Raw genomic sequence first — 23,988 nt, forward strand, 5'->3', positions numbered from 1 at the left:
AACATTTTTTAAAAAGATCTCAATTAAAAACATGACATGAGACAAGTTGTGTAGTAGTAGTACGGCAAGAATCTTAAGAGAAATAGAGATTTGGATGAGCGCGAGTGATTTTGAGACACGTGCAAAGATATGGATGATGTAATATTATGTAACTTCGCATACTTGCATTATGTCATCTGACTTGCCTCTTTTTCATAAGATTCTGATGCTGAAATTATTAAGTATTAATTTGTTTTACTCAGTAATGGTGTACTGGTAATCTAACGGATCGCTTTTGTGATATATACTTCACAATCTGTAGTATCTTTTATTTAGTTGAAGAAATGTAAATGGTAACCAGTATTGTTTTCAAAAGAAATGAAAAATGAAAGTTCAAAATTTTTGACTCAACGAGAAAAACTGAAAATATTGCATCACAACCAATATCAATCAGATTTTGATCGATTCACACAATTGTTTATTCATTAACCATAAGAGAAGAAAATAAAACCACTATAATATTAATACATATGCTCTCGTTCTTAAAGAAAATGAGAGAATTAAAACAGACATAGATGACTTTAGTTTAAAGACAAAACATAAAAACAAACTAAAAATTATACAGAGGCAAAAACTAAAATTCAAGTAGTATCTTGAACAATCGACTTAAGAGCAATCGTCTGTAACTCAAGACATTTAATGTAATTGCCAATCTCACTCAACATTTCTTCCACATTCATCTCTTCTCCACCTGGCAAAAGCTTCTGTAGTTCACTCAGTTTCTCCTCTATCTCTCCATCTTCGTCTTCTTTACAGGCTCCTTCTAGAATCCGAGTTCCATTGGAAGAAGAACTTGTAGTAGTGGTTGGATTGTTCGAGGAGGATAGCTTCTGTAGCAAGAAACCGCTCCATGCAAATTCTTGAGCAGACAAAGCCAAAGCCTTGTCTACTTCATGCTTCACGGTTAGTTGGTTGATTGGTGAAGGGTTCTTGTCCATGTTGAGCTTCTTGAGTGCAGGAACTAAGTGGCTTGTGTATTTCCTTGTGAAAACTTCACTAGGGGATAGTTTGGTTGGTTCAACAGAGAATAGTCGTTTCTTGTTGTTCATGATTTGCCTCTCCATATGAAAAAGTTATTCTTGCTACAAAGGAAAGTTTAAAGGGATAAGCTTACATATATAGCAAACTTAGAATATGTGAAAGAGAGAAAGATAAGAGTGGGTCCTAGGTTTGTTTGTATGTAACATTGGCTGATGATGTAAAAGTAATTTTGTGGATCATATTTTGAAATTAGTTTTCGTTGTATATACATATATGAGGTAATATGTTTTCATATACAAGAAAACAAATATGTAATATTTTCTTAAAACTATTTCTTAAAAAAAAAATCTTAAAACTATTGAAAGAATGTAATAATATTCTTTTATTGTTTTCAAAGTATAAGCGAAAAAGACAAGGATGTAGAATATCCCAATAAAGAATATTATATATATTACATGAAGGTAATTATATAGATTCTATATAAGAGAAGAAGAAGGCAATATAAAAAAGGCGAGGGAGGAAAAAACACATGGAGTCACATGCAAAGGCTCTTATTTGGCTGCATCACAACTACCCCTAAGATAGGTGCTTTGAGAGTCCCTCTTACCATGTGGCTCCATTCCAAGAACAAGACATCAATACAAACCCCACCATCTCTTAATGCCTTCACATGTTCCTCTCTTCATAGCCCTCTCTCACTCTCATACCCACACACTGCACACCACTTGGTATATGTATATATGCATGTGTCCTTGGATTTCCCTAATTTGGATCAAACTAAAGTAATTCCTACCAATATTACGTACATAATCTAAATCTCCCTCATATATTACATTTGACCCTTTATATTTTTGCACGTGTGATGAATTTGGTTTGGTCAGTATCCAATTTTTTTTGCATTCTTTTGATATAAATTTGGGATGCAGATGGTTACTTTTTTTTTTGTTTTGATTTTTGCTAGCTAAAAGCAGATGATAACTTTTGCTGGAAATTTGATTATAAATCAATAATAGTAGTTCAACCGGTTATCTGAGGTGCAAAACGTCAAGATACATCCGAATTTGACTTTTATTTGCTACTGTGACTAATGTGGCGTATACAAACTTAATAGTTCAAGTTAAGATAAAACAATGGTCATTAGCTGGATTTTGAATGATTTTTAAAGGACTTTAGGTATTACTAATACATGTCTTCCATCTTGTGAGATTTACAGAGTATAGTTTATGTTGATAAAAAGGTAACTATATTGAGAATAATTTATTCATATGCTTTTCGTTTTAACTCTATCTGCAGAACAACTATTTAGTTCTAACAAAGTAAATATTAAATTAAATGTCCAAATAATAGTCTGAGAAATTACTAAACATGGTCGGTTGATAGACACTATAAGTTGTCTCTTAACGATAAAACATGCAATACATACATTACTAGCTTTTGATGTTAACAGCAAAAATTGAATGTTCTCTTATTGGTTTTGTTGTGCTCTTTATCCAACCGCAGAAAAAGTCAAGGGTTAGTAGATTATTAATTAATCCGCCAAGGAAATCCAATTTTGCTTCTAGCTCTTTTGGGTATTCTTATTTTCGTTAGAATGCGATGCTTTCTATTATATTTGACTGCAATCCCATAATCTTTGATTAAACGTGAACAACATGTGTTTACGGTAACCATCTAGATGCTTCGATTACTTTATTCAAATTACCTTATGTATACTAGATTGTTTTTTGGTCAAAACCTTACTTTTATAAAAAGATCATACTCCATCGAAAGAAAATTTGTTTGAACTAAACAATAACAAAGCAAAGATGGCTAAAACACAGCTATAATACCAAGCGACGAAACATAAATAATAGTAGAACCAACATTCACACTTAAATAACTAACGTGGAAAAGTCTTTTAACCTGGTGTAAATCACACTAAAAAGTGAAGTGATGCAAAAGGAATCAAAGAGCAGATACAGTGGTTTGAAACACGGGATTGTAATAGCAACTAGTGTTGTTAAGGCAAAAGTGACAAATCACCAAATCAGTAAGCCGTTAAATAAACCAGATGTCGAAGCATTTGTACTCATTGACACAATATTATACTAGATTGTTATATGAAATAGACATTGAACAATAAACCATATTATTACCAAAGTTTCTTGGAATTTTGCTTAATGGTTTTCAACCTTAACTATTTCAACAACTCACGTTGAAAACATTGACAGAAATAAATGTATGCTTTCCTCCAATTACACAACCAAGCTAGGTAAAGACAAGAATAGTAACCATTCAATACTAATATCCTTATACTAAAAAATAAGATACAGCGAATACAACCAATGCAACTAATATTTAAATACAGAACTATTATGTCCGAATGAATTAACCACAAAGAAATTGTACAAAACTGTCAGAATAAATTTGTCAGGTCTGTAAAGACTGATATCGAATATTGTAAATGGCATATTATGACTTGTTCGCGCTGTTATTCAATTTTGTTTTCTTATATAATAGCATTTTAATTAGTTAAACTACGTAAAAATGTAAGCGATAATAATGGTTAAAAAAGCGGACCCAGATAGAGGAGAAAAGATATGGCTTGGAATTTGGGAGGGACACATCTCATGTGGGTAGGGTTTGAATTCGAGTGTTTTGTTTTTATTGTTAGTTTGGAGCTTTTTCACCAATGTCCCCGCGTTACCACGTGCACTCACTAACACTTTTTTCTTACAAAACGTTGCTCTACATATCTCAAGTGTAATATCCCTTCTTAGTGATCGTGATCAATATTTTAGTATTACGAAGAGTTTACTTTCCAAAGGAGGTTGAATATTAAACTGCGAGATTACAACAAGACATATACAACTGATATATAATGATTTTTATACTCCTTTCCCGACCATTTTGCATTACCATGTGCCCCCCTTTTTTTATCGTATACTGTTACTGTTGTTTTATTGATAGCGTTTAGATTTGTTGATTTGTATTTTTTTTAAACTATTTTTTTATACTGAATATTATAAATCAACCGGTTAGACCGGAATTTCAATTTCGGTTACAAGTTTAATTCAACCAAAATTTTCCTAATTCAAACATTATACATCTAACTTCGCTCGCCCACTTAACCGACGCCATCCGCTAGACCGCTCCGAAATCTTTAGAAAACCAATCCCTGTTCTCAACTATTAATGTTTACCATAAGAAGGTGGAGTTTACCTTGTTGCCTCGAATGTTGGACTTTTCGTGACATTGCAGGAGTAGCTAGGTATTGATAATATCCTCAAACTTATATATAAAGCTCTAGACTCGATGATTAGAGGAAGAAGGATAGCAAACCTTGCAGTAAGCCAAACATTGATTTATATATATGTACGTTAGTTGTAAATATGTTAACTTGTTTTGGTGGGTTTTCTAGCTCGTTCAGTGTTTTATACTCCCTCTGTTTTTCTTTATTTGACGTCTTAGAGATTTCACACAAATTAAGGCACTTAGTATAGTTCCTTTTCTATCCTTCTAAATTAATTACTATCATGTCTTGTAATGCATTTAAAGTAACGTAGATATGGGTAAATAAAGTCTTTTTGTCATTTATTTTACATTGTTTTCAGTAAAACGTCAACTAAATTGAGACTAAAAGAATTTCCAAAACGTCATTTAAATAAATACGGAGGGAGTACTAGTTATTTGTTTCAATGTTTGTAACTAGTCATTGATAACACAAGCTTACATTTCTAACTAAAAACAAGAGATAATTGATATATATATATATATATATATATATATATATATATATATATATATATATATATTGCAGCAGTTGACATAATGTTCCGAAATAATAAAAAAGGAAGCAAAATAATTATAATGGCAAACCTTTTTAGCAAGAACTTCCATATATATAAAAAACTTTTGGCAGTACAAATAATGAAATAAAAATTATAGAAAAGGACAAGAAAAACACAGTAAAGATTACTTATTTGGTAGGAATTGCAACTACGAGTCTCATCCTCTTTCACATCTTTTCCTCCTTTTAACTCTTTTCTCTTAACATGTATAGTAAAGTAACATGGAAGTTTTTTTTGTTTTGCCTCCAAAAGGAACTAAATTATACAAAAAAAAAAACAAATAGGAGATTTGGGTTTTCTGAGTAAAAAGAAAAGATTTGTTTTCTCTTTTGTTTTGGTCGGTCTATGAAAATATCAACATGCTAGTGTTTTGGTCGGTCAATCAAAATATCAACATGCTAGTGGGCATGACAAGATTCTGTGAAGATAATAAATAAATATATAAATAACCATAAACTTTCACTAAATTAGATAACTAAACGTAGTTATCTACATTTTAAATTTCGTTTAGTTATCTACATTTTAAATTTCACTCCGTTGTTTAAGAGTTAACCAATTGCGAGTCAAATCTTCAGTTACAAGCACAAGTGGTTTGACTGCAGTAACTAACTAGCTTAAAACCCGCACAATTGCACAGAAATATTATATATAAAACTCATTTTTTATCTATTATTATTTATTTGTATTCTTTTACGTATTATGTATATAATTAAATTAGAGTAAAAACATAAATCAAAACAATACATCTTATTTATTTACAATATTTTTTGGTAAATAAAACAGAATAATCATTTTATTTATTTTATATGGTATATAACTAAATTTTAATAACATAAACATAGATATATAGTATATTTTAATATGAATATTTATTATTGAGAATTCATACTCATATGATAAACAAAAAATTTCTCATATGCGATTTTTTTAATACAAATTTGAAAATTAAAATATTAAAGTTTAAATACATTTTCAATGCAAATTTAGAAATTATCATATTTAAGTATTTTTCTATGTTATATAGTTTAATTTTAAACTATATTAATATATAATATGAATGTCTAGTAAATGAGACTATCATATTCATACGATTTATGATCATTTGTATCTTGTTATTACCAAAAAGTTAAACTATTGATCACAAATTTTTAGTGTGAGACATTTAACATTTTTAGTAATTTATAGTCGTTTTAAAAATTTAAAATATAACATATAAGAAGAAAGTTAATTTTTCATCATATGATCAATGTGGTTGTTGAATATCTTTTAATAATATAAAATTAAACAAAAAGAACTAAGATACAAAAATTATTATCAAATATTTATTATTCATAATCATTGATTGTCTTATATACGTTAATCATATTAGGTAATTTCGTAATTTTTATTTAAGGAAAGTGCGAGAATATTATTTTGTATACTATTTATCAGTTTAGTAGTTAATTTAATAAAAAATATAATATAAATTAAAATGTACAAACTTATTTTTCTAAAAATTTTAAATTTCATTTTCGTGAAATACAAAATAATGTTGTAATGTTTCTCAATTAATATATAAGTGATTTTATATATAAGAGCACACCTCACGTCAACAAGCAGTATTTCTGTAACTATGATAAAGTTATTTAATTGTAATAACCTGAAATTAAACAAGCATTTAATATAACGTAACACAATTTAGTTTGTACACTTTTCTGTACACACAAAAAACACCCAGCTCTCAACTTCGACAGTCTCTATTTGTTTTAATGAAGTCTCTATTTTGCAACCAAATTTCCTTAATTTGGAAGCAAAATAACCCCAAGAATAAATAAATCAAAGACTCAAGGCCAAACCCTGTGACCTGAGTAAGAAACAAACTAACCTCAACCCATCACACTTTGAAAAGAAAAAAAAAGGAGAATTTGGAAGAGAGACAAACAAGTAGATGATGAAAGCAAAGGTGAAAGATTGAAGGAGAAAAAAAGAAGGAAAATGAACTGATTTGGGTTGTTTTTTTTTGAACAAGCCATAAACAAATGTTATTAAGCCTCTCATGGGGAGCAGAAACAGCTTAAAATGCACTGACACTGTCCCTTGAATCTTCTCCTCTTAATCGCTGAAACAAAGAAAGAAAAACCACAAACAAAACTTCAATTTCTATGTATGAATAGATGTTTTATGTTCTGTGTTTGTGTGTTACCGTGCTTTTGATGGAGAAGAAGAAGGATTATATCTCAAAAGAGTTGAACAGCCATCTTGAATTTGTTTTGTTTCCATTTAGGCAGCTTGTAGAAAGCTTCTTTAGTCATACCAAACTTCTCTTTGAACTCCTCTGGTGAAAGGTAAGCCTATAACAGAGACCAAGAACAGTAAAGATCTTCTTTCCATAGAAAACTTTCTCACTTCTTTGTTGGTACATACCTCTCTCCTTGTTACATCAATGTCTGAGACAGGATCAGATGAAGTTGTCTTGAGACGTTCATATGGGTGAGCTGGTAAGTCTTCTTCATCTTCCACTCCTTCTTTAGCATCTTCTTGAATCGTCAGAGATCCTATCCTGCTGCTCATTGATTTCTCCTCCTCCTCCTTGTCATTTTCCTTCTTCTCTTCCTTCCCTTTTGAGCCGGATTCTGGAGCTGGAGACTCAGGTGTCTTCGGGCTCGCTTCATGCCCAATAAAGTTCAAAATGTCAACAATACATACAGAAAAGCAAAATACATAAGAAGCGAGATGAATCTCTAAACCAATATACACTACCTTTGGGTGGTTTTGAAACTGAAGGTTGTTCTTGGGGAGGTGTTTTTAACCGTTGTTCGAAAAGGGCACTACGAGAAGCAATGGCTGAAGACTTGGGAGCAAGCTTTGATGAATCAGGAGTGACAGATCTGGGGTAAAGTTTTCTAACTACTGGCGGAGGAGTTGAGAGGTTTCTTGCATTTTGGCTCTCAAATGTTGCTGCCAGTGCATTGAACGCTGGAGATCTTCCCCTCACGCGAACCCTCTCTGGACTAAACGACATGCTTCTCGTCCGCTGCTGGGACTTGTCAGGAACGCTGGCTCGTCCACTATATGAAGCTGGAGTTCTCCGTTTCGGTTTCTACTCATCAAAGAAACAACAGAAGAGATAAATAACAAAACATTTTCAGAAGAAGAATCAATTAAAAGGAAAAGCATGAGGAGTGTCATTACTTCTGCAACTGGAGCTCCACCATTTTTGACAATTCTGAGTTTTCTTTGGAATGAGTTTCCATGCATCTGCAAAACAAAACAAAACAAAACAAAACAAGAATGTTTTAACACTTTGTTTTACTTCTAATAGATATCAATTGAAGTGTTCAATACTTACAGCTGATTTAGAGGAATCCCAAGAAGTGAAAAACCGGGTGAAGAAACTTGGCTCACCACCTTCCATGATCACATATATAGGAGCTTCAGGGGATAACTTTTCCAGGAGAGAATCTTTCTCTATGAATTTCTAAAAGAAACAAAAGGTATACTTGAGAAACTTATACTCTCAAGAGCTAGGTAAGGGTTTTGTTTGCAATTGTATCTAAGAAACCTGACCTCTCCAATAGTTAAAGCTTGCAACTTGTTCTTGGGGGCTACTTCTTGGCCAACCCAGACAAAGATCTCTGAGTGACAGTCAACAATAAATATATCTTCGGTCATCAAGTCATCTTGAGTGAAGTTATAGATCTCTGTCACTTTCAGAATGTCTGAAAAGAAAAAGAAACAGAGTCATTGTGTGCATATATCAGCTTAGGCTTAAATAATTTATGAAAACATATATGATCTTCTGTACCTTTAGTGAACGAGCAAGAGAACAAGTGAGGGTCACTCTCTGGTTCTTTTGTGAGCTTTTGGCTCCTATATTCGGTTTTGCCTCCTAATAACTCCCAGAACTGTTCTGATTCTGAACCTTCCTTTTGTGCTCTAGTCTGAACGTTTGGCTGAACAGAAAGAAATAAACATAACAGATGCATTTGTGAGTCTTATGCTTATATCAATTAAAGAAAAACTTATCTTACCTTAATAAGATCAAGCTGTCTCTCAACGAGTTCCTGGTCAGTTGAGGTTGCTAGATTCCCAATCCAAGTAAAGACAGAAGAATCATTATGTAGTATGTAACAGTATGAGGAGTTCAATGATGAAGCAACCTGTTAGTATGTAGTTGTGACCTCAGAATGGTTCTCACTTCGGTATGGTTTCTAAAGGTTTTATAGGATGGAGAATGAGAAAATAAGATATACCGGGTCAACTTGTATGGCTTGCATATTCTCCGGACCAGACCCTTGAATGCGGAATAGAGCAAGACCATTCTCATTGTATGTATCATCATCAACTTCTTTCTCTGCTAGATATTGCTTATATCCGCTGCTAATACCACCCTGTAATGATTCAATCAAAATCAGCAGATATGTTTATAAACAAGAACATGGTTTGTTAAAACTAAACTGCAGAATGAAACTACATTTTCGCCAAACCTTGAAAACTATAAAGCTTTGCATAATCACAAAGAACTGAAGAGGTTCTTTTCCTTCATAGATGCGAGCCTAAAGACATGACAATGAAAATATTCAGAAAAAGATAATGCCAACAGCATAGACTTTTGGAATGACTGCAGATAATGATTACTTGGGCTGGCACAAACTTCATTGACTCAACCAATTTGCTAGCCATAGAGACTGCAGAAGCTCTTTCTTCCTACACATGATCACAAGCAGACAATTTTAAACCTACTTGCACCTTATAAGAACTTGCTTTTGTTAACTGAAGAGCTCACCTCCACACTTTGCTTGCCGAACCAAGTTCCTATAAGAACTTCTTCCTTTTCTTCTCCAGGATAAGAATACTGGAAAACATAGCAATCTCCACTGTAGAACTTCGAATGATCAGCAGCTTGAAGGAGAACCTTTTCCTGACCATTCACACGCCAAACCTGCAGATTCCCCGTGCAATCAATGAAAGCTTGAGGCTCTTCTTTAGGTGGAGCAGCTTTCATTAGCCCTCTCACATTCACTCCTTGTCGTTGCAAAAGTGCTACAAAACATTCAATAACGATAATAACAGTTTTAGCTGCTAGTATTAAGTATTTAGAATCATTATCGAAATTTTGAATATAAATTTACTGACCAGCAACTCTGCCTCTACCATCCTCTGACACGGTTGTATTAGTTTCTTGAGTCCAGGTATCAAACTTTGATCTGAATGTCACGGTTTCAAACCCTTCTATTATGCGAATCATTTGCGATTTGGGTCGTTCAGATGAACGAATCATTTCCTGCATGATTCTTCTAACATCAACAAAAAGATTGTAAGAGTTTCTTTTGATTTGGTAAAGAAGAAAAAAACTTACTTCAGCTGCTCCACTCGCAACTTTTCTATCATCAAGAGATGTGGTTCTACCCATCCAAACAAACACTTCGAGTCCACAATCAAGAATGTAACACTTGCTTGTATCCAGCATCTCTCTTTTCAAAGAATCTCCTTCAACAGGATTTGCTTGTCCCTTCTCCACACTTCATTTTCAGATAAGAAAACTGTGTTCAGTTGAAGCATTATAGGTTCAAATGATATGAATTATTACAACAAGAAGATGATGTTACCAAAATAGTTTTGTGATATCTGAGTTGTAAGTTTTGTCTTCATCATTAGCTGTTTTTCTAGGTAACGGAGCGAAACCACCAAAGAAACCCCAAAACTCTCCACTCTCAGCATCAGCCATAAGTCTCCCATCCTCTGCAAATGAAACACATATGCAATTAGAGACCAAATCAAAAGAGATAGTGAAGATAGTTAAACCGATGGGCTCACTAACCAACGGTAGCAACTTCACATGTGCCATCATGGTAAGTATCTTTGATGTATTGAACCACTTCCAATGCTTTTGCTCTCTCTTGGATACTTGAATTTGATCCATTGAATTGGAAAATCTTGGACTTTGTGTCAAGAATGTATATATCGTCATGGTTTAAAGAACTCCTAGCAAACGGAACCTGTGAAACAGTTCAGAGCGTTAGTGTGTGACCGACCACAAAGTGAGATCAAAGGAGCAATGTGAGACTTGCCTCTTTGACATGAACAACATGCTTTCCTCTGCAGACGAACAAGCGGGTAATATGCTCTTCAGCTTCCACGTGTTTGAACCCTGAAGCTACACCACCTTCTTGAGGTATGATACATGGCTTAAAATAAGACAAGAACTTCTCGGTTTCGTGGCCTTGAACTTCCCGATACTGAACTGCACGACCTCCTAGAGCTGCATCTAATTCAACCGTCTTAACTGCAGCAGTCCCAGCTTCATCCTGGTTTTTTTTTAAGAAACCATTATCATCTCTCAAAATTCTCTGTTCATTCTACTTAACATAATGTTAAAAGAGTGCTTTACCTGAGAGGTATCTTTACCAAGCCAGTAATGGATATCATGGCGCAATGCACCTGATTTCAACGCCGTTGTCTGATCACCAAGAGTAGAATACTTCAGCCAAGCCCGAGTAAAACGGCAGTAAGAAAAGTAGTTGCTAAGCCTTATTAGTTACCTTCAGTACTATGTAAGAGTCTCCGGTGAAAAACTTCCCAATGGAGGACTTAGGAATGGGTGCAGGGCTGAAATTCTCTATACGCCATACCTCAATACCGCTAAAGTTACCGTTAAGGAGAATCAAAATAAAAACCGAAACCCAAAGGATCCTAAAGAAAACTAGAGTAAGAGATTAGTGTTTGAAGGATACGCTTTTTGTCCAGCTCCTTGGAAAGCTGGATCCAAATCTCTCATGGAAACAGACATGCTTAAGCAGTTTTTACCACTCTTTTCCCCGCAGCGATAGAGAATACTAAGAAACCTATGAGGCAACCATCAACTAAGGGTAAATAAAAGTATTCAAGAATCTACAAAAATGCAAACCAGTTCAATCAAGATCAATCCAAGAACACATTTCATCTCAGACAAAAACTAAACTAAAGCTGAAGAAAATAATCTCTATTGGACTCAGCTGATGAGTAGAAGAGAAACCAGAAACAAAGTGGTGTGATGAATTGAAATATATACAACTTCAGAATCCAAACCGGTCACATCATCTCAAGTCAAAATCAGTCAAAAATGTAAAGCCGTTATCTCTCAGGTAATCCCAAAAAGCAATAAACTCTCAAATTTATGTTACATTGGAAATAGAGTTAATGTAATTTTGCAATCCCCAGACAAAAACAAACAGATGAAACCAAGGCAGAGAGACCACCTGAGGAAAAATAAAAAATAAAAAGGAAGAACCTTTCTATTCAAACATCATCATATCTCTCACCAAACCCAACATCTCCATCATCAGAAAGCTCAAGAATTTATAACTCTACAAATCCATTTCACTAATTAAACTAAACATTTGCAAGAAACAAAAACCATATACTTCCCCAATCAGATCACTACAACTCTTAGGAATAAGCTAAGTCTACAACAGAACCCAGAAACTGAAAAGTTTCAGAGACAAGATTAAAACATGGAATATGTACTTACCTACGCTACTCAGCTCCAAGGCCAGATCTAATCTGATAAGAAATAATTGCAAAAAAAAAAATACAATCTTTTTAGTCAAAGTTGTTTCCTTTCAATAGGAGAAGACGGAAGAGATGAACAGAGGCAGAGGAAAAAGTAACAGAGAGAGAGAGAGAGAGAGAGAGAGAGAGAGAGAGAGAGAGAAGCTGATTAACAGTTGAAGTCTTTTAGAGAGAGAAAGTAACAATTTTTAAGAGAGAGAGAGGTTGGAGGGAATGATGAGAAGCCAGGCGTGCTTATCACTAACTCACAAGACAACCCCATCACTCTTGTTAAAACTCTTTTGATTCTTCACCCAAAAACGAAAAAAAACAGAGTAGTCAACAAAAAAAGATTAGACCTTCCGAGAAAGACGTAAAATTTATTTTTTATAATTCATCAATGTTTTGATTCAGGTTTAGACACACAAAAAATGCCAGCAAATTTTTAATCTTTTTGTAATGAAAAATAATTAATTTAATTGATTACCTAACATCAGAATTAAGCACTAAAATAAAACACATGCACAAAAATAAAAGAACAAAACAAAAGGTCTCTCTCTCTTTTTTAATGATTTATTAGAAATGGATTATCTTCATGAATTTTTTTTTGAGAATTATTATTTCCATGAATTGGGAGAAAGAAAGAAAGAAGGAGAAGTTTGATGAATTAACTTCCTTAGGGTGTTTTTCTTTGTTGTGGTTTTATTATTAACTTAGAAAAGTTTTTCCTCCAATTCATAATTACTGGTTCTTTTGCAGTTCTAACAAATATTAAGAAACATTTGATAATTGACTTCTTTAATATATGTATAACTATATTTAAATTAATTTTATAATGTGTGAAAGCAAAATAATTTTATAATTGACTTCCTTAAGTTTAATTTTAAATTCTTTAGTTTAATTTCTTGGAATTTCTCATAAATGTGAAGAAACATTGTATAATTGACTTCCTTAAGTTATTTTATAATTGCAATTTCTCATAAATGTCAAGAAACATTGTATAATTGACTTCCTTAAGTTAATTTATAATTGCATGTATAAATTGTTTATTTGAATTGAAAATTGCTAATTACCTAAACTAGTTTAGTTGGTGTGATGTAATCCAGTTTTTTTTTTTTTGGTAAAATGTTAAATGATGTAATCCAGTTTAGTCTTTTTTTTTTTTTTTTTTTACAACAAAAAAAAAAAAAAAAAAAAAAAAAAAAAAAAAAAAAGAAGACCACAACGAAGACCACAACTATAGATAATCACAGAAAACATATCTAATCTATTAAAACAGAAGTACAAATAGTACTTAACCCTAAGTTTTCCTCAATAATTACAAGAGAATGCCACTGGAATTAAAACACAATCGTTTCTTATACAATCATTAATAATCCTTTCCTATCATTAATAATCATTTCCTTCCGTGGTCAATTGATTGTGCTAATCTAATTGTTCGCCAGCCCATCAATTTGCCAAATACGAATAAATTAGTTTAGGTTAGGCTTATTATAACTTTATGGCCCATATAATATTGACTATTTATAAAATTCAAAACCAAACCAACAAAACATATGACCAGTATTTTTATCCATTAGCTAACCTATAACAAATGAAACGATTGATCTAAGTTTACAAAAACATGAAATTTGCAATTTATATGAGATTATGTGTTTAAAACTTACAAAACACGTTTTCCTTATCTTTAATAAGGTATATTCTGTTTTTAATAAAGTGTATAGGAAAAAAGGGTATGGATCTGTAATAATTTAAATATATATTTGGTTTGATTTTAGCCTACCCTTTCCAAAGTATATATATCTCTTAGACCTTGATTGGTAGAGCATGAACATTATCATTATGCTTTACATTATCCAATCAACAATTGTTAGATAAGCATTTATTAAATACTAATGCTCTCCAAATGCTCTTTTGGCCAATGCTCTCATATGAAGCTTTTAGAAGAACATTTGCATTTATAATTTAGATAATTAAAGAAAATATATAATTAATTCATTTATTTTATTTAATAATATCGTGAAATTATTTTTATATCCAGAAAATAAAATTTTGAATTCTGAAATTAATTTACAATAAAAAAAATTTTAAATTGTATTTCACATTTAAATATAATTTAATTTACATAATTTAATTTATTTTAAATTTCAGAAATTATTTTTTTTAAATATATATTTTAATTATAAAATTTATTTTAAAATAGTACTTTTTTGATAAAACAAAAATATTTTTCAAATTATTAAATAAAATAAATTAATTATATATCTTTTAAATTTAATGTTAATATATATTATAAATATATTCATTAAAAATAAATATATTATATATTATATGTTATATATTAATTTTTATAATAATTTTAAATAACATACTCATACTGCTCTTTTAATCATCCTATTAAACAGTTTAGCAAAAACACACAACTCCTGCAGCATACTGCTTCTATAACATACTGCTACTGCTAATGCTAATGTTCTGCCAATCAAGGCCTTATATGTATTGTCAAACACATAACAAAAAAAATATCCACAGTTTTTACTCATCTCACAAAATGTCATGTGCATATATAAAAAATATGTAATACTATAAATATTATACATATATAGTATTAAATATATGTTTTATATAATTTATATTGAAAAAATTATATCCGCGCGGGCGCGCGGGTCAAAGGCTAGTACTTATTACGTAATGAATAATAGATTAAACTTTAGCATAACCTTTACATGTTCGTGCCAGCGCTTATATGGGACCGAAATGAACAGAAGTTTTGTGTTGTGTTTCCACCGATTAAGTTTTTTCCACCTTATTCATGTATACAAAAGAATAATATTTGAACACTCAATAATTGTCTTGTACTCAAAATGCCCGTTCGACGTAAAAAAAAAAGTTGTCATAAGATTAACCAAAGATGATTCACATATTATATGGGGCCAGCCAGTACAAAACATGAATCAAATTCCCACATAGACAAACCAAATAGTTATTGGAATGTTTGGATCAAAATCGTTGGTGAATATTTGTAGCATGCTTATGACTCTGGGATGACGAAAATACTATGATATTGATATATATATATATATATTTTTTTTTTTTTTGTGAATTCAAATGATTTCTATAGTAAATACCAATCGTCGCCTATGAAAATTATACGTCTTTTATAAAAAAAAATTATGTTAAACCTTCAACAGATGCATTTGGTTATAGCATGGGAGAAATTGACTTTTTATTTTATTTTATTTTTATAACTGTGGAAATCTCAAATGCTTTTTATGTCCAAAAACTAATTTTACGAAGTTCATAGAAATCCGGATTTTATTGTCATGTCAATGGGTATAGTTTTTAGGTAATGTATACATGAAACTAAAATTTCAGTTTATCATAACGGTTGATATATCAAAAGCTGGCCATAATAAAGTACAATTTCGACTAAAAGACAATGACTTTGTCTTTTTCATTACAACTATTGCCGCTTAATTCGACCTCAAAAATATGTCAGCATCCCCGCCGGCAATATTGAAGCTTGTGGTTTGAGCCGCTGCAGAACGGCTGAGATACGGTGGTCTATATAGCTTCACAATTATTGGGCAATTTTTATTCTAGTTGTTTTTCCTTTGTTCCTAGAAAAAAAATGGGTCTGTGGACAATCTATCAAAAACCTGCTTGTATCATGCTGCTACCATTTGGGCCTAAGCCCGGTTTGAAGTTTATAAAATTCCAGTTGTTCAAAAAAAAAGTATATACTATCAACTTTCTAGCAAAGTGTGGTTGGATAGTGGCAGACGAGAATGAAAATATATTTTTATAGTTTTGTTTTAATCGTATCTTAATTAATAATTACCGATTATTGAAGAAAGTATATTCCCCTTGCCAGTACCATTACTATCAATAAATGCGCAAACCTCATTAGCCGTTTCTAACAACATTAGAGGTAGAAAAGCTAATAATTATGACTTTTTTATAATTTTCCATGGTACTTGAATTCAACTTGTAGTCTTCTCGCAGAGTTGCTAGAGAATTTCTACAAGGACCTTGGCTTCTGGAGAAGAACAAATAAAGACCAGGAGACTAAAACAAATTTACTTCAAAAATCAATTCTATAATTAGAACCTTAGAGTATCATTAACCCTAGAACTCCATTAGAATCTTTTAATGACTTTTTTAGTATTAAATAGTAATCAATAATTTAGTTAAGAGACACCAACATTTTTGTGCTCCAATACTAGGGTTCTTAAAGATACTCATTCACATGTATTCCTCTGCGATCAAGTTTACAACTAACCCATATTGTATAACTGCAAAATTCACAACCCTCAAAAACTAAAAACCGAAACCTTGAATTCACATTCATTAATAAAAATTCAAACTTTATAGCTAACCATGACCAGGTAGGACACTTGAAGACGAAATTATCACGGGCGAGAACGAGACGCTGAGGACTCCCTTCTCTTTGAACGCCGAGGTCGTACGAGAGCCACCGAGAGACGCTGACCGATAATAATCAAAGAAAGATCAAGGACGAGAGCCGGAATCGCCGACTGATTCATCGAGAAGAGATCAATCACGACATTTTGGAATCAAACCCGACTGATTTCACGAAGTTGGGAGAGGGATAGAGATGAGAGAGAGAGAGATAGAGAGAGGAGGAGATTTCCATGTATGATGCGTGTCCCATAAGCGACGTATCTTCTTCTCTTAATTAAGCGACGTTTCTTCAATTAAAAGGTAATTTTCTTTTTTTTTTTAAATCAAAATGAACTTAAGCAACCCACTTACTCAACCCTTCATGCTCTTAAAACATGAGACAGTAAAAAAAGAGAAGATATTTACCACCAAATACTGTATGGATGTATGAAAGATCGTTCGGTGAGTAGAAGTCTATAAGAGCAAACACACAAGACCTTAAAGCTTCATCTATCTCCCTGTAAAAGTTGCAAAATCAGTAAAGTCTTATCTACTTATTTAGATGTAATCCTATAACTTCAGAACACAAACACCATCTCAAACCATATTTGCAGTAGACTGTAGCTAATGGAGTCTGATCTTGAAAGATGCAACTTGAGCATAGTGGCGGACCCATAATAGGTTTTAAGGGGTGTCACTAATTGGGCTTGGCCCAAATTAAAAGTGAAATAAAGGGAAAAAAAACTGACAAAGAGGTTTGAATCCAAATTTCTAAGTTAAAGGGGTGTCAAGAGGAGAGTAAATACACCAACTGAGCTATGTATTTTTCCGTTACTTGATACAAACTTGCTGGTATATAAATTTAACCTGTGTCAGGTGACACCCCTTTACCCAACGTGGATCTGCCTCAAGCTGCTTGAGCATGGTCTTTTCTGGTGTGGAAGTAGCTTCGATTTTAGAATTCTAATTTACATTTCTAATTCAAATTTCAGTTATAGTTCAGCTTACTTCAACAAATTACACTGAATAATTTTGCTACAAGCCTTTAACTAGCATGCATGCTTAGAAAATCAAGATAATAAATCTACAAAAATAATTTTTCCAAATATTCACACATAATAATAGTTTATCAAATAAATTATGTATACCGATCACTCAGAACTAACAATCCCTAAATAGAAATGAAAAAAAAAACAATGAAAAGAAGCTCAGTCTTGTAAATGTTAAGTCGTGAAGATATTACATTATTGGTATAATCTAAGAAAACTAAACCAAATAATCTAACTTAAAATTTTCGATGATTTAGATTTTTTTATAGGAAGTTGAAATAACTAAACTAGCTAGTTTACAGAACAAATTCAACAAAGTTCATATAAATATAAATAACCGATTTGAAGATCTATATAATATAATCATTGATTTGAATAGAATGTACTAATGTAAGGTAGACTTATCTTATTACCAATTATAAATCTATAACGAAAACTATGTAAACATAAAAAAATGTGTTAACACTGAAGTTATTTAAGTAGAATGTTAGTAGAATTAATAATGTATGACTTTTTGTAAGAAACATAACACTTGCTAGAGTTTACAAAGTACAATAATGTATTGGTTGAACTGAATTATATCTAAGTTCAGTTACAAAAAAAAAAAAAAAATTATATCTAAGTTTTATTAGATTGATTATAATCATGTTGATTTTATCAAAAATGTTAATATAACTCAGACATATTGCGAAATCAATGGACATTACTAAAACTTCAAACTAAAAGCATTATATGTTACCATCGGTCATCAGATTATGAATGGTCGAGAGTTAAAAATGGACAACTGCTATATCATATATTATATTTGTAAGCATTCACTCATAATTTGTTTTGAACAAAAGGGTCGTACAACTAATTATGGTTCTTTTAATCTAATACCACCTGATTTATCTCTACATAAAAATAACTAGCTAGTTGCATCATTAATAAGAAACAAAAAAAAATCGTCTATCGAAGTTTCTGGTTATAAAGTTGACCCCCAAAAAAGGTTAACGGTTACTAATTGTTTTGTAAAAGTCGCAAATGGCAATCTCCATCATAACATTCAACTTGTTTTTCTTTAGTTTACCGAAAATGTAAGGCATTAGTTGACTTTATTGATCCCATTAGACACGGGACTAGCATATAAAATACAAATATGTGGAGTTTACTTACTGAATACGGCAATTGTTACCATTTTTGTTGGTATATTATATGCAGTGGGGAAGCTACATGCACTAAGGGAGGGCCAATTTCCCACCATGACTTTAAAAGAAAATATTTAGTGTAATTTCTTTAAGTTTTGAATGATACCACTGTTTATATACTATATTTTGTTAATCTAATTATTTTTTCTCCGCGGATTCAAATAAATTTTAGATCCACCACTCACTATATATATATTATTATATTCTTAAAAGAAAGTATGAAAACATTTACAAATGGAGTTGTAAAGTTTTTTTTCTGTAATCAAATGGAATTGTAAAGTTGTAGTCCTATAGAAGTATTTAGTTAGTTACTAAACTCTCTATGGGAAATAAAGATAAGCTATTATTAGTGGATGGAGAGAAAGAACAACTTTAGTGGATAAGTTTTGAAGTTACAATTCAAAGTATTTTTAGTTAGGTTTTATTTGCATTTGGTGGAAATCTGGCATATGTTGACCAAACTTTTGCATGGACTCGTCGTGCATGGTGTTGTTTAGTTTGGGAGTTTTTTTTTTTTTTTAGTTTGGGAGATTTTGTCTAAGCTAGCATTCTTAGTAAAGAGAGAACCTTATTTATTTGAGCTTTATGACATTAATTTTGAAATAGTATTATTACTAATACAGTAAGCTTTTATATATCAACAATAATGTTGAATTTGAAAATAAATTGTTTTTAAAATATTATAAATTTCTCAAAGTAGTCATTCGCCTTGGTGAAAAATATTTTGTGCTTAAGAAAATTATAGTAAACGTAAACTATTTTCAAACGTGTCCACCTCAAGTAGACAAATATTAAAAAGAAAATATCTCTTAATTCATGCAAAACAATATATAGTTTTCGAAGTCTCCCCTTAATTCACTCATGGCTTCATCCTTTATATAGTCTTTTTTTTTTTTTTTTTTTTGTCACTAAATCCTTTATATAGTCTTACAGTCTCCTATCTGTCGAAGCACTTGCATCGATCTACTCATCAGAATTTGCAAATTTCCTCCATATATATAAGCCAAACTTTTCTCTCTCTTCAACATTTCTCCTCATTTTTCGTATAACCCGATCTTTGAAAAATGGTCGAGGGAGTGTCCAAGATAATGTGGATTGTTGTGGCCACCGTGTTTGCAGCAACAACGGCGGCCACACTAGTGGCGCATGGTGAAGAAACGCCGTGTTACTTCGTGTTCGGAGACTCTGTCTTCGACAATGGTAACAACAATGCGTTAAATACCATTGCAAAGGTCAACTATTTACCTTATGGTATAGATTTTCCCGAAGGTCCAACCGGTCGGTTTAGCAACGGACGTATCATTCCAGACGTTATCGGTTAGTTTTTAACCGGTTTTCTTAATCTTAATTTAGTTCAATCCAATTGTTTGTTCGATTATTACATGTTGTGTGCATGTTATGTATATACCCGATCATGCGGGATTCTTTATAAAAAATTGCTAGTTTACAAATTAAGTTTTCAAAACGTTTTATGCATAATATATGATTAGATTATTACCGTAGTGTCTCGTCACTTTCTTGATTTTAGTCAATGTTTTGAAAACCAGACCAAACACCTATTCATTATTATTGGGTGACTCCGTCACTGGTGACAAGTTCAATCAGAGTTTCAAAGTTATATATATATATATATATATTGTTTATATATAGATTTTAGTATAAAAAGTTCTGAATATTTTTGTTATAGCTGAACTAGCGGGTTTCAATGATACCATTCCACCATTCGCCGGAGCACCACCAGCACAAGCTAACATCGGACTCAACTATGCTTCCGGTGGCGGCGGAATCCGGGAAGAAACCAGCCAAAATTTGGTGACAACCTAAAGAACATAATACTTTTATATCATTCGAAAATAACCTAACTAAATTTATGTGTATATATTTATAGGGTGAAAGAATCAGTTTGAGAAAGCAAATAAACAACCACCAGTCGGCGATTATAAACGCGGTGGTGCCACCGAGTCAGCTACGGAGATGTCTATATACAATCAGCATCGGAAGTAATGATTACCTCAACAACTACTTCTTGCAACCTCCTACCCCAGCTCGTCGTCAGTATACTCCTGAAGAGTTTGCTGAATCTCTCATACGCTTCTACAATATTTATTTGAAAGTAAGTATTATTTTAAGAAAGAAACCAAACAAACCTAATTCATATGTTATCTAAAAGTCTAAAACATATGGAGAAATATTCTAATGAGAATTAATTTTGGAATATAAAATTATAAAATTGAATTGTATAATTTCAATAAATCTAAAATCTATTTTCACACAAATATATACTTAAACCTGATATATATACACTAAAAACAAATTTCCAGTTGATACAAATCGTCAAAAATTCATCGGTTTAAAAAAAGAAAAAATTCTCTAAAATATCATTTTTAGTTTATTTTCACAAATATAGCTCTCAGTGAAGAAAATGAACAAAATAAATTTTATTAAAAGGCAAAAATATAAGTTATATATTTATACCCTATGGTTAATAAATCTAGACTTAGAGTTTAGAATAAGGGGTGAAGTTTTGGGGATATGGTTTCAAATTTTAAAAAATAAAAAATTAATATTAAAATCTTCAAACTAAAAAGGTTATTTTGATCATTTTCTTTATTGAAAACTATTTTTGTAACTAAAACTTAAAAAAGTTATTTGAGACTTAAAAAAGTTATTTGAGAAAATTGCCCTGAAAAAATCATTAGTTAATTAACACTCCCTTAAATTTGTATTAAAAACAATTCCAACGACTCTATTCAATGCCAATATAAATAGATTTCCATCAAAATTACGTCAATTTCTTTTGAAAAGGATAAAACGATCTTATTTAAATAAAAATAAATTAAGGAAAAATTACTAATCCATTGGAAATCGTTTGAATTTTTTGACAGAAAAAAATTGAGCGGAAGTTATGTCCAAATCCCATCTTTCTGTAGTGATATACTTCTTGTTTCTACCAAATATGAAAAATGTGTGGTTTATATGTGTAGCAATTGTACCTACTAGGAGCGAGGAAGGTGGCTTTGTTCGGAATCGGTAAGATTGGGTGTATACCACGTATTGTTGCTACCCTTGGTGGTGGTGTTGGCTGTGCAGAAGAAGTGAACCAAGCCGTTGATCTCTTCAACAATAAACTTAAAGCCCTAGTCACAGACTTCAACAACAAACTCTCTAGTGCTAAGTTCACTTACGTTGACCTCTTCTCTGGAAATTCTGAAGACTTCGCCGCTCTTGGTAATACCATACTTGAAAAACAAAAAATGAAACTGTTTAATCAAGAACTTGTAATGATTCATTTTTGTGAATATTGTAGGGATCACTGTTGGTGATAGGAGTTGCTGTACGGTTAACCCGGGTGAAGAGCTTTGTGCGCAGAACGGACCGGTTTGTCCTGACCGAACAAAATACATATTTTGGGATAACGTGCATACCACGGAAATTATTAATACAGTGATAGCTATCGCAGCGTTTAACGGAGACATAACTTCTCCCTTCAGCATATCTCAGCTTGTGAATTAGCTTATAATATGGACATGACTTTACTAGTTTAAGCTGTAAACTGGTTTGGTCATGGAAACCATATATATAATATACATATACTATCAACTGAAAAATGAATAAAAGGATTGTAATAGTTTCCAGTAACAATAATAATAATATTTTCACCTATCTGATTGTTCTTATTTCTTGTATTTCACGTAATCGAACTTTACATGCTGTTCTCTGACGTGACGTCCTCTGGATGGTTAACGAGCATCGAGTGTTCATCAGCTGAGGTGATTGCAAACTCAGCTAATGAGCTCACTGCAGCAGACACTCCCTGCCAGACTACTTTAACTGCAATCTCAGCCAACTTCTCAACATTCATCATCATCTTTCTTCTCCACATTGTCAGCTTCAACAAGCTCCATGCTCTCTGGTGTTCCTGAGTATGGTTCTTCTTTAAGCTGTCGAGCAAAGATTGAACCCATCCCAGAGGCAAAGAAGTCGAGAAGGCCTGGCGTGAAATATTTTGGGCCGGAAGCCCAAAAATAATAGAAGTAACAAAACGTAGTGAGAACTTGATAGAAGAATAGCTAGTCTGTAAAACGTTATAATCAGTGTCAGTTACTTACTTGTAAATGAGAGACGTTTCAAAGCCACAGCATACCCTTAAAGAAGCTCAAGAATCTGTGGAAGCAGTTCTTGGTCGCGAAGAGACTCTATCCTTTGGGAGATAGACTCTATTGAATGTATAAAAAAAACTTCATCTGATGATGAGTGTATAGACCTCTGACTATAAATCTTGTTTTATCAACTGAGGAAGAGTCATCTCCTTTTACATATGGTTCCTTCGAGCCAAACATATCTTCTCATATGCAATATATATATAACGAAACTATTTATACATAAGAAAAATGTGTTGATTAAAACTGAAGTTAATTAAGTAGGACATTAGGACAATTAATAATGTAAGACTTTTTGTAAGAAACACAACACTTGATAGAGTTTAATTACGAATTTCAATAATGTATTGGTTGAACTGAATTATATCGAAGTTTTATTAAAAATGATTATAGGTATGTTGATTATATTAAAAATGTCAATATAACTCAGAAGTATTGCGATATTAAAGGACACTACTAAAATTAACTAAATTCATTATATATAAGTTATCACCGGTCATCAGATTATGAATGGTCGAGTGTTAAAAGTTGACACTGTTATCATATCCTATTTTGAACATTCATTCACACATAATATGTTTTTAATAATTGGTTTTCTACAACTAATGGTTCTTTTAATCTATTATCATCCGATTTATATATCTCCAAATACAAATAACTAGTTGCATCACTAATATGAAAAATCATCTATCGAAGTTTATGCTTACAAGTTGACCCCTAAAAAGGGTTAATGGTTGCTAATTATTTTGTATTAAGTCGTAAATGGCCAACTCTATCAAAACATTCAACTTGTTTTTCTATATTTTACCGCAAAATGCAAGGCATTAGT

At 32.0% G+C, this 23,988-nt stretch overlaps 3 protein-coding genes across 4 annotated transcripts; 1 reads left to right on the plus strand and 2 right to left on the minus strand.

The window, feature by feature from the left end:
- Positions 1-444: 444 nt before the first annotated feature.
- Positions 445-1,998, minus strand: LOC106359801 (transcription factor bHLH146-like). Its single transcript, XM_048738537.1, has one exon. It carries the CDS (start codon positions 1,101-1,103, stop codon positions 621-623), a length of 483 nt encoding a protein of 160 aa, XP_048594494.1. The 5' UTR covers positions 1,104-1,998; the 3' UTR covers positions 445-620.
- Positions 1,999-6,490: 4,492 nt separating this feature from the next.
- On the minus strand, positions 6,491-12,585 carry LOC106361144 (villin-4-like). 2 transcript variants are annotated; one of them, XM_022690024.2, is made up of 22 exons: positions 12,340-12,585; positions 11,564-11,674; positions 11,372-11,471; positions 11,221-11,289; positions 10,901-11,137; positions 10,651-10,828; positions 10,439-10,571; positions 10,189-10,351; positions 9,966-10,113; positions 9,616-9,872; positions 9,468-9,536; positions 9,317-9,385; positions 9,083-9,220; positions 8,861-8,989; positions 8,635-8,782; positions 8,397-8,548; positions 8,179-8,307; positions 8,022-8,087; positions 7,590-7,929; positions 7,254-7,495; positions 7,033-7,180; positions 6,491-6,948 (listed from the first exon to the last, which is right to left on the minus strand). In XM_022690024.2, exons 2-21 carry the CDS (start codon positions 11,617-11,619, stop codon positions 7,067-7,069), a joined length of 2,937 nt encoding a protein of 978 aa, XP_022545745.2. In that variant the 5' UTR covers positions 11,620-11,674; positions 12,340-12,585; the 3' UTR covers positions 6,491-6,948; positions 7,033-7,066. The 2 variants fall into 2 exon arrangements, with proteins under 2 accessions (XP_022545745.2, XP_048594495.1); XM_048738538.1 differs by having other exon boundaries at positions 9,966-10,351.
- Positions 12,586-19,917: 7,332 nt separating this feature from the next.
- On the plus strand, positions 19,918-22,662 carry LOC106359807 (GDSL esterase/lipase At4g30140-like). Its single transcript, XM_013799438.3, has 5 exons — positions 19,918-20,316; positions 20,687-20,811; positions 20,888-21,112; positions 21,984-22,227; positions 22,307-22,662. Exons 1-5 carry the CDS (start codon positions 20,064-20,066, stop codon positions 22,510-22,512), a joined length of 1,053 nt encoding a protein of 350 aa, XP_013654892.2. The 5' UTR covers positions 19,918-20,063; the 3' UTR covers positions 22,513-22,662.
- The last annotated feature ends 1,326 nt before the right edge of the window (positions 22,663-23,988 follow it).

The sequence above is a fragment of the Brassica napus genome, chromosome A8 (assembly GCF_020379485.1).
Source record: "Brassica napus cultivar Da-Ae chromosome A8, Da-Ae, whole genome shotgun sequence".
Lineage (NCBI taxonomy): Eukaryota > Viridiplantae > Streptophyta > Magnoliopsida > Brassicales > Brassicaceae > Brassica > Brassica napus.

Excerpts from the sequence above, each read along its gene's own strand:
- LOC106359801 (XM_048738537.1), bottom strand. The coding sequence starts at position 1,103 with ATGGAGAGGCAAATCATGAACAACAAGAAACGACTATTCTCTGTTGAA.
- LOC106361144 (XM_048738538.1), bottom strand. The coding sequence starts at position 11,619 with ATGTCTGTTTCCATGAGAGATTTGGATCCAGCTTTCCAAGGAGCTGGA. Across the intron at positions 11,138-11,220 it reads TTGGTAAAGATACCTCTCAG|GATGAAGCTGGGACTGCTGC; the intron begins GTAAAGCACTCT and ends AAAAAAAACCAG. Across the intron at positions 10,572-10,650 it reads ATGTGAAGTTGCTACCGTTG|AGGATGGGAGACTTATGGCT; the intron begins GTTAGTGAGCCC and ends TTTCATTTGCAG.
- LOC106359807 (XM_013799438.3), top strand. The coding sequence starts at position 20,064 with ATGGTCGAGGGAGTGTCCAAGATAATGTGGATTGTTGTGGCCACCGTG. Across the intron at positions 20,812-20,887 it reads AAGAAACCAGCCAAAATTTG|GGTGAAAGAATCAGTTTGAG; the intron begins GTGACAACCTAA and ends ATATATTTATAG. Across the intron at positions 21,113-21,983 it reads TCTACAATATTTATTTGAAA|CAATTGTACCTACTAGGAGC; the intron begins GTAAGTATTATT and ends TTATATGTGTAG.